This window comes from Pleurodeles waltl, chromosome 3_1 (genome assembly GCF_031143425.1).
Source record: "Pleurodeles waltl isolate 20211129_DDA chromosome 3_1, aPleWal1.hap1.20221129, whole genome shotgun sequence".
Taxonomy (NCBI): Eukaryota; Metazoa; Chordata; class Amphibia; order Caudata; family Salamandridae; genus Pleurodeles; species Pleurodeles waltl.
In genome coordinates, this window is record NC_090440.1 from 1,687,056,557 (window position 1) to 1,687,070,106 (window position 13,550).

At 44.0% G+C, this 13,550-nt stretch overlaps 1 protein-coding gene across 6 annotated transcripts in view; it reads left to right on the forward strand.

Annotated features, from left to right (window-relative positions):
- The window catches only part of PCBP3 (poly(rC) binding protein 3), a 184,078-nt gene that overhangs the window by 96,082 nt on the left and 74,446 nt on the right, over positions 1–13,550 (forward strand). For 4 of the 6 annotated variants that reach the window (XM_069225481.1, XM_069225475.1, XM_069225476.1 and 1 more), the window contains exons 6-7: positions 4,484–4,615; positions 6,261–6,410. In XM_069225481.1, coding sequence (XP_069081582.1) covers positions 4,484–4,615; positions 6,261–6,410 — 282 coding nt within the window. The remainder of the gene's footprint in view (positions 1–4,483; positions 4,616–6,260; positions 6,411–13,550) is intronic. The other 2 variants (XM_069225477.1, XM_069225478.1) reach the window with 1 other exon arrangement.

Sequence of the window (13,550 nt, forward strand, 5' to 3'; positions counted from 1 at the left end):
CATGGTGGCTTCATCGGCAGCGGTCTTGGTGTGTGTCCCTTGGTGGTGTGTGTTTGGCTGCTACTTAGGCTGCTACTACTTGATTTGTGTCCCACTTCAGGCTTGATGTGGGTTTTCTGGAACAACTGACTCCTCAAGGTCCGTGTTGACTTGAGCTAACGTTATTATGTGAGAATAGGCCTCTTTAGTAATGGCTATCCCCCACTTTTTGTCTGGTATTTGATGTGGTCACAAAGTTGTGAGTGCTCGGGCCCCTGCTAACCAGGTTTACTGGTCCAGATATTTTTCCAAAACTGTTGTGATGCATTGGCACAATTGGATACACTCTTAACTGCCTCTATAAGTCCCTAGTAAATGGTACTTAAGTACCCAGGGCACGGGGCACTAGCGGCGGGCCCCTGAGGGCAGCAGCACAGATTGTGCCACCCTTTAGGGCCAAGCATCCAGATGCACCCAGCACTGCCATTGCAGGCTGAATGTCCTGGGGCAATCCTAAAATGCAAACTCACCATGGCACACAGCCTGTGTGTCCTGTCCACTATACACAGCATGCAATATAGGTGAGTCACCCCGCTGACAGGCCTTCCATCCCTAAGGCAGAGTGCACTATGGAGTATGTGTGGACATACATGCATGAGCAATGTTCCCCTATTGTGTCCTTGCCAAACCTGGGACATAGTAAGTGAAAGAGCAACCATTTTAAATGCATCTGCTGGACACTGGTCAGTACGAGTTTCACAGCCATATGATGGCTACTCTGAACCCTGGGCTGTTTGGTACCAAACAATTCAGAATGATAAATCCAAACTGGTACCACTATTGGATTTATTGCAAAATGTACCCAGAACCATCTAACACTGCCATGGTTGCTGGCCAGACACAACCAGCCTGCTACCAACAGGCAAGATTCTGGAACCCTGGGGTGAGATCCTCCTCTATGGGTCCCAGAACAAAGCCCCTTCTTTGTGGAGGGGTTAAACCTCCTTCCTCAGGAATGTGCTCTGCCCTGCTGGCGAGCTTCAAAGGGCTTAACACCTTTGAAACTAGACCCCTAGGCCTGCTTCTAGCAGCAGATGGCTACCACTGTTGCAAACCCCCACTTTTGGTGGGATCAATTCCAGGAAAACACATAAAGGACAGGAGGAGTGGTCAACTCCATCTTGCACCACCCCTAAGGTGTTGCATGTGAGATGACCCCTCCATTTCAATTTCCTCAATCTTGCATGAAAGGACAATAGCCAATCAGGTGCAGGGAAGTGACCTCTGCCCACAGGATGTGGTCACTTAGTGGGAGTAGCCACCCTAAGTTAGATCACCCATTGGTCAATACTAGGTACTCCCCTAAACATCCACTAAATACAGTATTTAGTGGGCACCCCTCGACCAGCGATTCAGATTCCAAGGACACAAGAAGATCAGCAACAAAGAAAACACAAGGCTCGAGAACTGAAGTCCTGCTGCACCAAGAAGAAGGCGCCAAACCCTGGCTGCTGCACCCGGCACTCGAGAATCACCACTCAGGGTTTGCTTGGACATTTGGACGGACTCTACAAACCCCCAGAGGACCTCCAATCTTCTAAAAATCACAGACGATCTCCCTTCAGAGTGAAGGCATTACTCTCATGCAACAAAGACCAAAAGACCAGTGAAGTCCAGTTCACTGACTGGCTGCTGACGAAGGAACCGGACACCACAGCTTGACCAAATTTCACCCGATGGGTGGTAAGGACAAAACCTACCAGTATTTTGGCACTCCAGTGGCCGAACTGTGCAATAGTCCCAGATATTGGCCACTCAACGTCAGACACCAAGGAGGACAGCCCACTCTGGACTGAAAAAAGACCAGAAGGAAGCCCAAGTCGAGGAACTTCAGAAAACACCAAGACATCCCACCAGAGTGCCCCTGCTGACCTGCAACCCTCAAAGCAACCTACCTCCCGCTTCCAAGGGGACCTTTGCGCACAGCTCCTGGCTCACCAATTCGCTCTGCACCCGGCAGTATTTCTCCATTGATTCCTATTGTTGGTACTTACGCACAGAACTGAGACATTTTCTAAACTTAAAAAATTCATAACTTAAAAAGTACTTAACTGATTTTGGTGATCTTTGTCTTAGAAATTCCATACATATCTGAACTATTTTTGTAAATTGAGCTTGAATTATTCTTTAGAGTGTGTGTTTTGCTTCATTGATACTGTGAGAACAACAAATGTTGTGACGTTCTCCAGATTAGCCTAACTGCTTGGTCAAGCTACCATAAAAATTAGAGCATTTGTCGGTCTAGTTTTTACTTCTGTAAACCAACGTGTGGTTGTCGAACTCTGTGCACAGTGTGCCTGGTTTTGCACACTGCACAAAGGGCCAGCCTTCTACATATTAAAAGATGTGCTGCGTGTTGCATTCTGCTTTGGTATTTGTGGTTTTTGTGAAGTGTGATTCTGAAGTGGCTGGACAGCTCTGGATATGTCATCATGAATCACATGAACTAGGAAGAAAGATAAATAAGTAATGCTTAGAACTCTCATTAGTAATTCCATACTCAGGTTCTTCCTTCCTGTCCCAGGCTTATTCCCACCCTCTCCCTGCGTTTTAGTTTGCAGCCTTGGCTTGAGGCTTTGATAGGTGAATAGTTAGGAAAAGGAGGAATTATGGGAAAGGGGGCTCAATATGACAGGGACTGCGACAAGGAATGAAGAATTGGCGATACAGGTTTACTGGTAAGTAATTTAGCTATTAATTTATAAATACACGTGAGAGGCAGTACGTTTGTTGTGGGCTGGATAGGTGGCCATGCACCCCGATGATATGAGGTTAGCTGACCATATGAGCATTTCTCGGGTACCCTTCTGCCCGTATGACATACTGCACTTTATTGTTAGTCTTTGTACTTATGCTGAGATCCTTTACTTTTCAGTTGTTTACTATCAGAATTAGGTGTGGAGACTAAAGGGCTCATTTAGAGTGGGTGTCTTGTCCAACAAACTTAGGGTTCCTCCGCTGTACTTAGGGTCGGGAAGTACCAGGCCTCTGAAAGCAGAAACTCTGTTGGTTCTGCCATCACAACTGAGTCATCGGACAATACACTTCAGAAAGTCCACCCTTTTAAGGACAATCATTCTGTCATCCATGTGTCCTGTTCTGAACCTCCTGAGAAATTTTTGCATTCCTGAATAGTAAACATCCTAGTATGTCAGGGCCATGTTATTTTTGTTTTTCAACAACAAACTTCCTCTTCCGGAGATTTTTTGTTTGAGAAACAAAATACTTTGCATGGCAGGGGCTCATTCTGTAAAACGTCAGAGCCTTTATCAGAGCTTCTACAGCAGCAGCTCTGTTGAAGGCACTGAAATTCATGCCCACCTAGCAGATATGTCTAAGCATGGTGGACGGTCTTCTGCTAGGGGAGTAGAGGATTCTTCTCATCTGACCTGCAGACCAGAGGGTTATCACCAGGCCCAGCTCTTTTGTAATGGCGAATGCACACATGCAGCTTTGTTTGACCTCATCCTATCACTCTATTGTGCACCATATTAGTATTCTGCAATATCCTTGGCGGTGCACCATATCAAATCTTGTTCCACCTTATAATAGCTTACTATTGTTTTATTTTTCAGCTGCTGGCTTAGCCAGCAGCATGTGCAGGGAGGGATGGGCAGGCCATGGGAGGGCGGAGAGGGGAGAGGGAGTGAAGTGCTCTTAAGTGCACATGTGGGTTTGGCCGGCTGTCCTAGACCGACCAAACACACATGTGCACTTAGTTTTCCCCAATCCAGCTGCGTTACATAGCTGTGTTGGAGAAAGTGCTCAGACTCCCATGCAGTGTCTAAGCGGCAGACCAACCACTCAGACCAATCCTGGTGCTGGTCTCATGCTCGGTTTAGCATGAGAGCAGCACCAGGATTGCATGGGGAGCCTGTGCTGGTGTCCCAGGGACAGCTGGGACACCAACACCATTGAGAGGGAACTGGAGCGAGGGTACAGGCATCGGAAAGGTACTTTTTTTTGTATTTTGTTTTTTTATTTCCCCACCCCCTCCATCCTTGTCCCACCCCTGCCCACCCATACTCTTGACATTTGTGGTGGCCGGCTCAAGTTATCATCTATTCTACAAGCAGACCAGAGGGCTATCATCCATTCTGCAAGCAGACCAGAGGGATATCATCCATTCTGCAAGCTCTTATGAGGTTTCAATTACATTCACTACAGTATACGTTACTTTCTTTCTAAACAAATATTTATTCAAAAATGTTTTTTTTTATACATACGTGCCCAATGTGGCTATGTGTTTACAATTCATTGTGACTGAGTTCATGGGCACCTTGATGTGTCCAAAGGAACATCCATATTGCTGAAAAATGTGAGTTAGAATTCAACGCTCATTTGCCTTTCTTTGTAGCATGCTTTGGGTTTGGTGTATTTAGATAAATCGAGGTTCAGAGAAGTTGCGTAACACAGTGCTGTGTCTGCTTGTTTCTCTTCCCAGGACATCATTAACTCAATGAGTAACAGCACTGCCACCAGTAAGCCACCAGTCACTCTGAGGTTGGTGGTGCCAGCCAGTCAGTGTGGGTCTCTGATTGGCAAAGGAGGTTCCAAGATTAAAGAGATTCGGGAGGTAAGTGTAGTCAATAAAGCAACCTTCTCCCTAACACACACTGCCACCCTCCCAATGCAGACTCAATGCATATCTTCATAAATAAATCACGAAAAAAGAAGTGTTATCTATGTAGTTTATGAAGTTGAGGCTCTACATTGCTTTGTTACTCTGTCGGTCTGTCTTTTGGCCTGAGCCACAATAAAACTACAGAAATATCCATTAAATATGTGCAAACTTTAAGTGCACGTGGACCATTACATCTGGTGTTCTGTCCCTACACTCTGGAGCAAGACAATGGATGTTGCGTAATATACTTGTGTGTACCATCAGATCCTGTATACTGTCTCAACAATTTGAAAATATTTCTTGGAAGCTTGTGCTCTGTTCCAACACTATAGAGCTATGAAATGGTTATTTGGGTTTTTTATGACCCTAAAGAGCTTATCTGAATTTGTATTCTGGCCCTTTCCTCCAATGTACATAGTATGTATCTGTGTTGTTGCCCATCTTATTCCTCTGTACTGTAACCCCAGTCATCCTGCTCTAAGGTTTTGGTACACTAGTAACAGCATTGTTTTGGTCCACCATATTTCTCCATATACACCACTGTGTCCTTTTGCTATTTTCCATTATACATCTTGCTCTGCTTTCTTCTAGCCCCATCCCATCACTCTGTAGTACACCATGAGTCACTGTTTTCTATGCTATTTCTGTGCTGTGCACTTGTCGTGCTCTGTTCTAACCCATTCCATTCCCCTAAAGCACGTTGTGTACCATTGTGTTCATGGTGCACGTGTTCAACATTGCTAGAGCCAATCCCAATGATTCATTGGACTCCATCTTCTTTGCATTCTAGGACATCCTTCCACAATGTACTTCTTCATCTTTGTTCTAACTGACTCCATTCCTCCTCAGTGCACGCATGCAGCTTTGTTTGACCTCTTCCAATCACTCTCTTGTGCACCATGTTTGTATTCTGTAATATCCTTGGCGGTGCACCATATAAAATCTTGTTACACCTTATAAGTTATGTGCTATAACACATCACTAAATTAATATGCCATTGGTTCCTGAGTTCTTATCAATCAGATTCAAACTTTAGTAGTTAGTGTTTGGCAGACTCTACTCTGTACCGTTGGGCAGTGAAGGCACTCCACTGTCCTGGTGGAATACAGCCCACTATATTTAAAGATCCCTGCCTGCCTAGCGGAGATCCTTATGCCATCAGAGGAACTACCTATATGGTAGCCCCTCTGAAGGCACTGTAAGTTGACTTTGCTCTTTATTCAGTTGAAACATGTCCAGTTTTTTTAAGGATTGTAGTAAGGAATGTTGAATTCCAAATAATGATGGGACAAAATATTGTCACCACAATATCCAGGGATAATATATCGAAAGGTAGGTGCACGGAGGGTGATAAGGGTTTGCTATTCTTAACTCCACCTCTACATCTTGACAATATATGTCACCAAAATACATATATATTTGGAGTTAGGTATAGAAAATGTGTAGAAACAAACTTTTTGATATTTTGTCCCCCAATATTGTGTTAGCAACATTCTATCCAGGCAATATTTTGGATTCTGTACTCCTAGCCTACTCCCTTAGGAAGTTAGATAATGCATTTCAGGATCTTACTTGGTGTCTCCATTGTATCTTACAGTCCACAGGTGCCCAAGTACAGGTGGCAGGGGATATGCTGCCCAACTCAACAGAACGAGCAGTGACCATCTCGGGAACCCCAGATGCAATTATCCAGTGTGTGAAACAGATCTGTGTGGTGATGCTGGAGGTACAGTCTGTGAGAGGAGGGGTAAAGTATTAAAAAAACTACTAGCACCAAAATTGCGTCAACATTTCATAGGAGAGACAAGTGTTTCTTGCTGAGACTTTGAAAGAGAGTTTACACATCAATAAGTTGCATGTGTAAATGCTGTTGTTTAAGATCTAAAATTTTATTGAGCCCTTTCCAGTCGAGTTATTGGTCAGGTCAGTAAAGGGTTCTCGGGCTTTTACACTGCATCAGCATTTCTTTGGGTCTGACTAGAGGCATAAGGCACCAAAGAAAGGAAACATAAAGGAAGGAGAGGCAGGCTATTTAAAATGGAGAAAGGGATGAGAATGGAGAACGTCAGGAGAGAAAGAAGAAGATGGTAGAGACAAATGTGAAGGAAGGAGATAAGAAGCTGAGAGGCCACACCTTTGGAGTACTTGGTATATTATATCCATGCTGCCTAAGCAATACTCTTTTCCTCACTTATGCAGGATTCTTAAGTAAAAGAAACAATGCTTGGTAACCTGGTTCACAGGGAAGTGCTCCATAATTCCGTGCATCTCCTACTAGGATTGTGGAGGATCCCGTAGAAGTTGCACATTGTTTTGGTTCCCAAACATTCAGGTTGTTATTTATCACTAGGAGTTTGATATTTTGGTGATTGCCGGGTCTAATTTTGAACAGTTGGTGTACATCCATGTCTGGGCTTCCTGTAGGACATGGGGATATTCCTTAAGCCCTCCTTTTCCTGTATTGAAAGATTGAAGATAACTTGAGTATCATCTTCAGGTAAATATGTGATGATACTGAATTTCTGTAAAGAAGAGCAACTGAACTTACATCTAAATGTAATAATATTAAAGATGAACATGCTGCAGGACTCTCCATTTGCTGAGTGGAAACTGGATCTAAATTTTCTGGAACACATAGGTTATTTTTGACAGGAAGGAGGATACTCATTCCAATACTTTTCTTGTAGCGTTTAAACTGTCTGGTCATGCCAGGAGAAGGGTGTGGTTGAAGTCATGCAAGAGTTGCTTCCGATCCAAAGGCAAGTTATTTATTGTGTAAGCAGGTCAGGCCAAATTCTAGGTAGGAAATCTTTGGCTTACTCCTATCTGGTGGTTACTAGTAACGTATCTACAACATCCACGAAGCACAAGTCAGGTCCACTAGTCCTGCCAGGGTGCGTTTGTTCAACCTATTGACTCAAAGAGTATAGTATTATTCTATTTTAAAGGGAACTGAACAGGGGCCCAGGTCTGGTTAACACAGGAGTTTGATTTAATGTGTCTAAAGGCAGACAACCAGAGAGTGTTTCATAAACATCTCTTACACAAAATTGTGAAAGTCAGTTTGAGTAAAAGCAATCTAAACATTTGGCAATATATTCCTTGTTTGTAGATAAATCTGTACAAAAAGGCAAGATGGGTCACATACAGTGGTGACCATCCAGTAGGACATCTGAGGGGAAATCCTGACATTCCAAGCACACACCAAATAGGGTCACAAGCATACCAACTAGAATATGCACTCAAATGAAAGGAAGGGCCCTGTTATATGAACTACATGCTTTTAATTGGTGCTGGTATACTTCTCTCACATATATAATAAAAAGGCTGTACCCACAACAGATAAGCTACCAGTCAAGAAGTCATTGCTTACCCTGGCCAAGTAACGAACTCCTTGATGAAGGAAGGAAGGGGGAAAATTTACAGTGATCCTCAGTTAGACACTTTACAACCTTTCCTGGTGGCCCTTTATAGATGATCCATGAGTGGACTCTGGGATCAAAATTTGTATTTTAGCTCCCAAGCAAGACCCCTTATTAGGCAATCTTGAAATCTGACAGTGCTTAAGGAACATAAAAGGGCAAATAAATTGTATGGAGCAACAGTCACAACAAGCATTGCCAGACTTCCATACTTATGATACTGTTGCGTAATATAGGATATGTGTGTCCAAATGCAGTTGTAGCTTATCAGCCCTTTCAAATCTCACCAACAAAAGCAACCCTAAAAAAGTGAAATCCTCAAAGTCAGAAATCTTTTGAGAAAGCCATGGAGGTCAATTAGAGTGGAGCAATAAAGGGACATCCACCAACACTCATTGGATTTTCTATATTCCAATAACAAATACCCCTCCTCAGTTGAAGATGGGACAGCCACTTTGTTTCAGACACTGAAGTTCATCTGGCTCTGCTGTGAAAAACAACTTGCAGGTGAGTCTGCTAACACAGGTCCACTTGCTATAGTACAGCTAATCTATTTTAGGGCAAGCCTTCTGATACTGTTTTTCCTACCTAAGACCAACATGCAAGTTGTGGTGGTCTCAGGCAGGAAAATAACAAAAATGTCATCCACAAGCTGGGAGAAAACTCCCAGTGGGTAAATGAGGTTTATTTCATACGTTTTTAAAATATACAACTCTTTTGGAGATTTGCTTCTGAAAAGCAAAAAAAACTTCATTGACCTTTCTGCCAAAAGTGTGCCAATCATAATAACAGGAGCACTTTCTTGGTGAAAATATGCTGCCTGTGTATTTGGGAACTCGGACTATGGTAGGCCAGCCACAGCTCTGCGAGGCCAAATATGCCTCAGATGGTACACAATGTTTATCAATTTTTTTAAAGCCACACAACACACCATAGTATTTATAACCACAATTCAGATGCAAAATAAATATTTGCAGACAAATTATAAGTTTGGTGATTGGTTGCTTCTTTCAGATAAGTGGCATTGCAACTTCTATGAGGCAAGGAAGTCACACTGCTTTTACTAAAGGCCTCTCATCATCAAGTGGACACTTTGAGCTAAACTGGTGTAAATAGGATATTTGGCCACTTCTACTCCAGACATATACTGTAGGGTTTAGGATGAGGGTAAGGAGAAACAGTTTAACCAAGAGCCTAGCCTAAAAGAATAGCATTTCCTTTGCAGATACATTTGTTTCTGCAGGGCTCATGGTCCGTACTAACCTTTGCTTTGCCTTGATTTCCAAAGTAAGAGAGAATAATGATGATTTTGCTTTTTATATACTCTATGAACGATCCAATGTTTAATGACATAAGTCACACTTACAGACAGAGAAGTTTGGCGAATTGCTCCAAGGCTGATTCAAGTCATTAGTAAAGTTTATTATGTGGTTATTCCCCACAACATCCAGAAAATATTGTTCCCTTCATATCCAAAATTTATTTTTAACCATGAAATCTAATGTTTTCGACAAAAAACAATCTATTTTGCACCTGGTTGTTTGTTAAAGTCAGAAGAATCATAGAATTATAGATCAAGACTACTATTGATGGAACATGTAATGTGTTTTTAGTTAGTGATCTTTAAAAGACTGAATGACCTATGCAGGTTCAGATCATATCAATAGGATGTGACAAATATTATAAGAAACTAGTATTTTCTTGGCCTCGCTATGGATCCCATTCACATTCCAAGTAGGCTGTCAGGAGCGCTTATACTTCTTTTTGAGGGGATGTGACCTAATAGTTCTTACAGCATAAGCCATTGAGAGAGTGTGTACCTGTTTAAGCTCCACTGTTTTCCACCACCATCCCCCTTCCTCGTGCAACCTACACTGACACTGTCAGCGTTTGTGCCCCCGCGCAGCACCACCTGTTGCTGCTGCTGCCCTGCGAGAGTGAGCCTGCTTGGCTTCTAGTTCGAGGCCATCCTCCACACTCAGGCACCCACTTGCGCCTCATTCCTGGTGGCCTAGTAGTGGCCTCTGTCTGTCTCTGCTGCCTTTCTGCTTCTCTGTGTTTTTTTCTGATTTTTTCTGCCTTTCTTTATTTTTCTCCTCTTTCTTTGGCTTTTTCCTTTTTTCTGCTTTTTCGTTTTTCCTGTGCCTGCTCCCTCCTGCTGCTGCCCCTGCAATGGCACCAATGCATCAAAGCCTCTAGAAAGGCTGTCATCCAGGAACGCATCAGCACCAACGCACACAACAGCAAAGATCTTTTCAGCAAAGTTAAGGAATTCACAAACATCAGCACAGACACCACAGACATCCCCCCTCTCAAGACCTCTGTGACAACCTTGCCACCTTTTTTCACTGCAAAATCCATAACATATATGAAGGGTACAAGAGCCAAATCCCACCTCCTCCGTGGACCAGCAACACCAAAGACCCCACCGCCCAGCCGACTCTGTGCCAATGGACCCCCATCACTACAGAAGACACAAAACACTCATGAACTCAATCCACTCAGGGGCATCTTCAGACCCATGCCACACCTTCAACTGAGCAAGCACTACCAAGCCCCCGAGCTGTGCCAGAAAATCAACTGCTCCATCAAAGCTGCCACCTTCCCAAATGACTGAAAGCACCCAGAGATGAACCCGCTACTAAAGAAACCCACCGCCATTCCCAGAGATATGAAAAACTATAGACCCATTTCTCTTCTTCCCTTCCCAGCCAAGGTAACCGAAAAGGCCATCAACACGCAGTTCATGGAATTCCTCGAGGCAAGCCACATCGTGGACCCCTCCCAATTCGGCTTCAGGAGAAACCACAGTACCAAAACCGCCCTGCTCGCAGCCACGTATGACATCTACATCATACTGGACCACAGAGGCACAGCTGCCCTAATCCTCCTCAACCTCTTCACCGCCTTCGATACCGCATCCCACACCACCCTATGCACCAGACTTCATGACACCAGCATCCGCAGTAAGGCCCCGGAATGGATCCACTCCTTCCTCACCGAAAGGACCCAGAGAGTCAGAGTCCTGTTGTTCATCTCGGAACCTACAGAAACCTGCTGTGGAGTACCAAACCGTCAGACAGCACAGCCTCAACATAGTCTCCTACGCCGATGATACACAACTAATTCTCTCCCTCACCGACAAACCATCAACAGTCAAGAACAACAGAATGAGGGCAGTACCGGACTAGATGTAAAACAGCTGCTCAAGCTCAACTCGGACAAGACTGAGATCCTCATCTTGGGACCCACTCCCCCCATCTGGGATGACTCCTGGTGGCCAGCTGCCCTCTGGTGTGCCCCCTACCAGTCGACCATGCTCACAACCTGGGCATCATCCTGGACTCTAAGCTGTCCATGAATTTCCCAAGTCAACACCGTCTCATCATCATGCCTCCACACTCTTCACCTCCTCTGAAAGATCTTCAAATGGATCCCCACTGAGGTAAGAAAGATAGTCACCCAAGCACTTGTAGGCAGCTAACTCGACTACGGCAACACTTTCTATGTCAGAATCACAAAGAAGCTCCAACCAAGACTTCAGAGAATTCAGAACGTAGCAGCCAGACTCATCCTAGACATCCCCTGCAACAGCCAAATCTCCACCCACCTTACAGACCTGCACTGACTCCCCATGAACAGACACATCACCTTCAAGCTCCTGACAAATTCCTACAAGGCTCTGCACAACATTGGGCCAGCCTACCTCAACCACCACCTATCTTTCTACACCCCCACCAGACAGCTCTGGTCTTGCCCTCGCCACCACCCTAAAATCAGGAAGAGCAATGAGGGAGGTAGATCCTTCACCTACCTCACAGCACAGACCTGGAACATGCTACCTACCCACCTCAGGCAGGCCCACTCGCTGAATCAGTTCAAGAAGGACTTCAAGACCTGGCTCTTGGAATGGCCGGCTCCCGTTCAACAGCGCCTTGCGACCCCCTGGGTAATAGGCAGTGCTATACAAAATGCTGATTGATTGATTGATTGAACCCTGTTGCCCAACTCAAGGTATACTACCATCTCAGCTTCCCTCGAACTTGTGATAGCTCTCCACTCTTTAATCCTAACGATTGCCCTCCTGTATGTATAAAGGACTGGCTCTCAACTGCCTGAGCCTCAACAGCCAACATCCTCCTCACTCCAATCCCCACCAAATGACGGCAGGGATTATAGGTCAGACTGCAGTCCTACCACAGCGATATAGCAGACCATGGTCTCTGAATCTGAATCCTAAGGGGCATATTTACAAGCCCCTTGCCCCACCTTAGTGCCACCATAGTGTCATTTTTTATGTTAAGGCAGCACCAAGGTGGCATTTCTGCCACTCCATATTTACAAAGTGGTGCAATGCTTGCATTGTGCCACTTTGTGACCCCTTGTACCACATTATGCCTGCGTCAGGCATAATGTATGCAAAGGGGCGTGCCCGTGCACAGAGGACTGAAAAAATGGCTCAGTGAAAATTACAACATTTCACTGCACCATTTGTTCTGGCATTTTTAACGTCTGCTGCAAGCAGGTATTAAAATTACACACCTATTAATTTCAGTGGACCTCCCTGTGCTTTGCTGCACTAGTGTCTAAATCTTGGAGCCTAGTGTACCCAAGCGCCACAATAGCGTCAAACATTTCAATGCTTTTGTGCTAACAACCGCCATTGTGCACTGTATTGTAAATACAGCGCAACCATGGTGTTGGTAGGTGCCAGTAAGGGAGGGGCACAAGAAAAGTGGTGCATAAATTATGATGCATCACTTTCTTGTAAATATACTCCTTAGTATGTAAGAACCATGGATTTAGTTTGTGCATATGGGAAGAATATTGACACTACTGCAACCTTGCAAAATGTCCTCAATTCTCTGTCTCTGATGCATGATTACAACCTATCCGACCCATGTCCCAATGCAACTCAAAGATAATAAATGCAACAAACCTCCACAAGCAATCACCGGTCCCTTGGCCAGTCACTGTTCAAAGATCAGGAGACCTTACTTAATGGTTGGGTGAAAAAACAGAACTTTAGCGGCCAAAATAAAATAGTACACACATAACTTTGATTTGGGGCTCAGTGAACAGAATAATTTGCTTCAATATCTGTCTAGCTTCATTAGTGGAAATCATCAAATACACAAGTCACCTTTATGCAAATGTAGATGAAAAGTTGAAACACTATATGATAAGCACATCAAAACAATATTTAGATGTAAAGTGTTTTATGATAGGGCTGTTGGTTAAATATTATCTGCCTGGGTACAACAAGTTATAGGTGAAGGAGAAGATATTTTAAGATATGGTATCGGGTTTTAAAGGTTATTTGAAAAACATGTCAACGACCAAAATATCCACAAGGTATGCACATACAAGTAAATGTGTACTTCACAAATATGTACCTTAACAATACATATATATTGAGGGCACATAGTTGTGAAGTTAAGAATAGTAAACTTACCAACGTATAC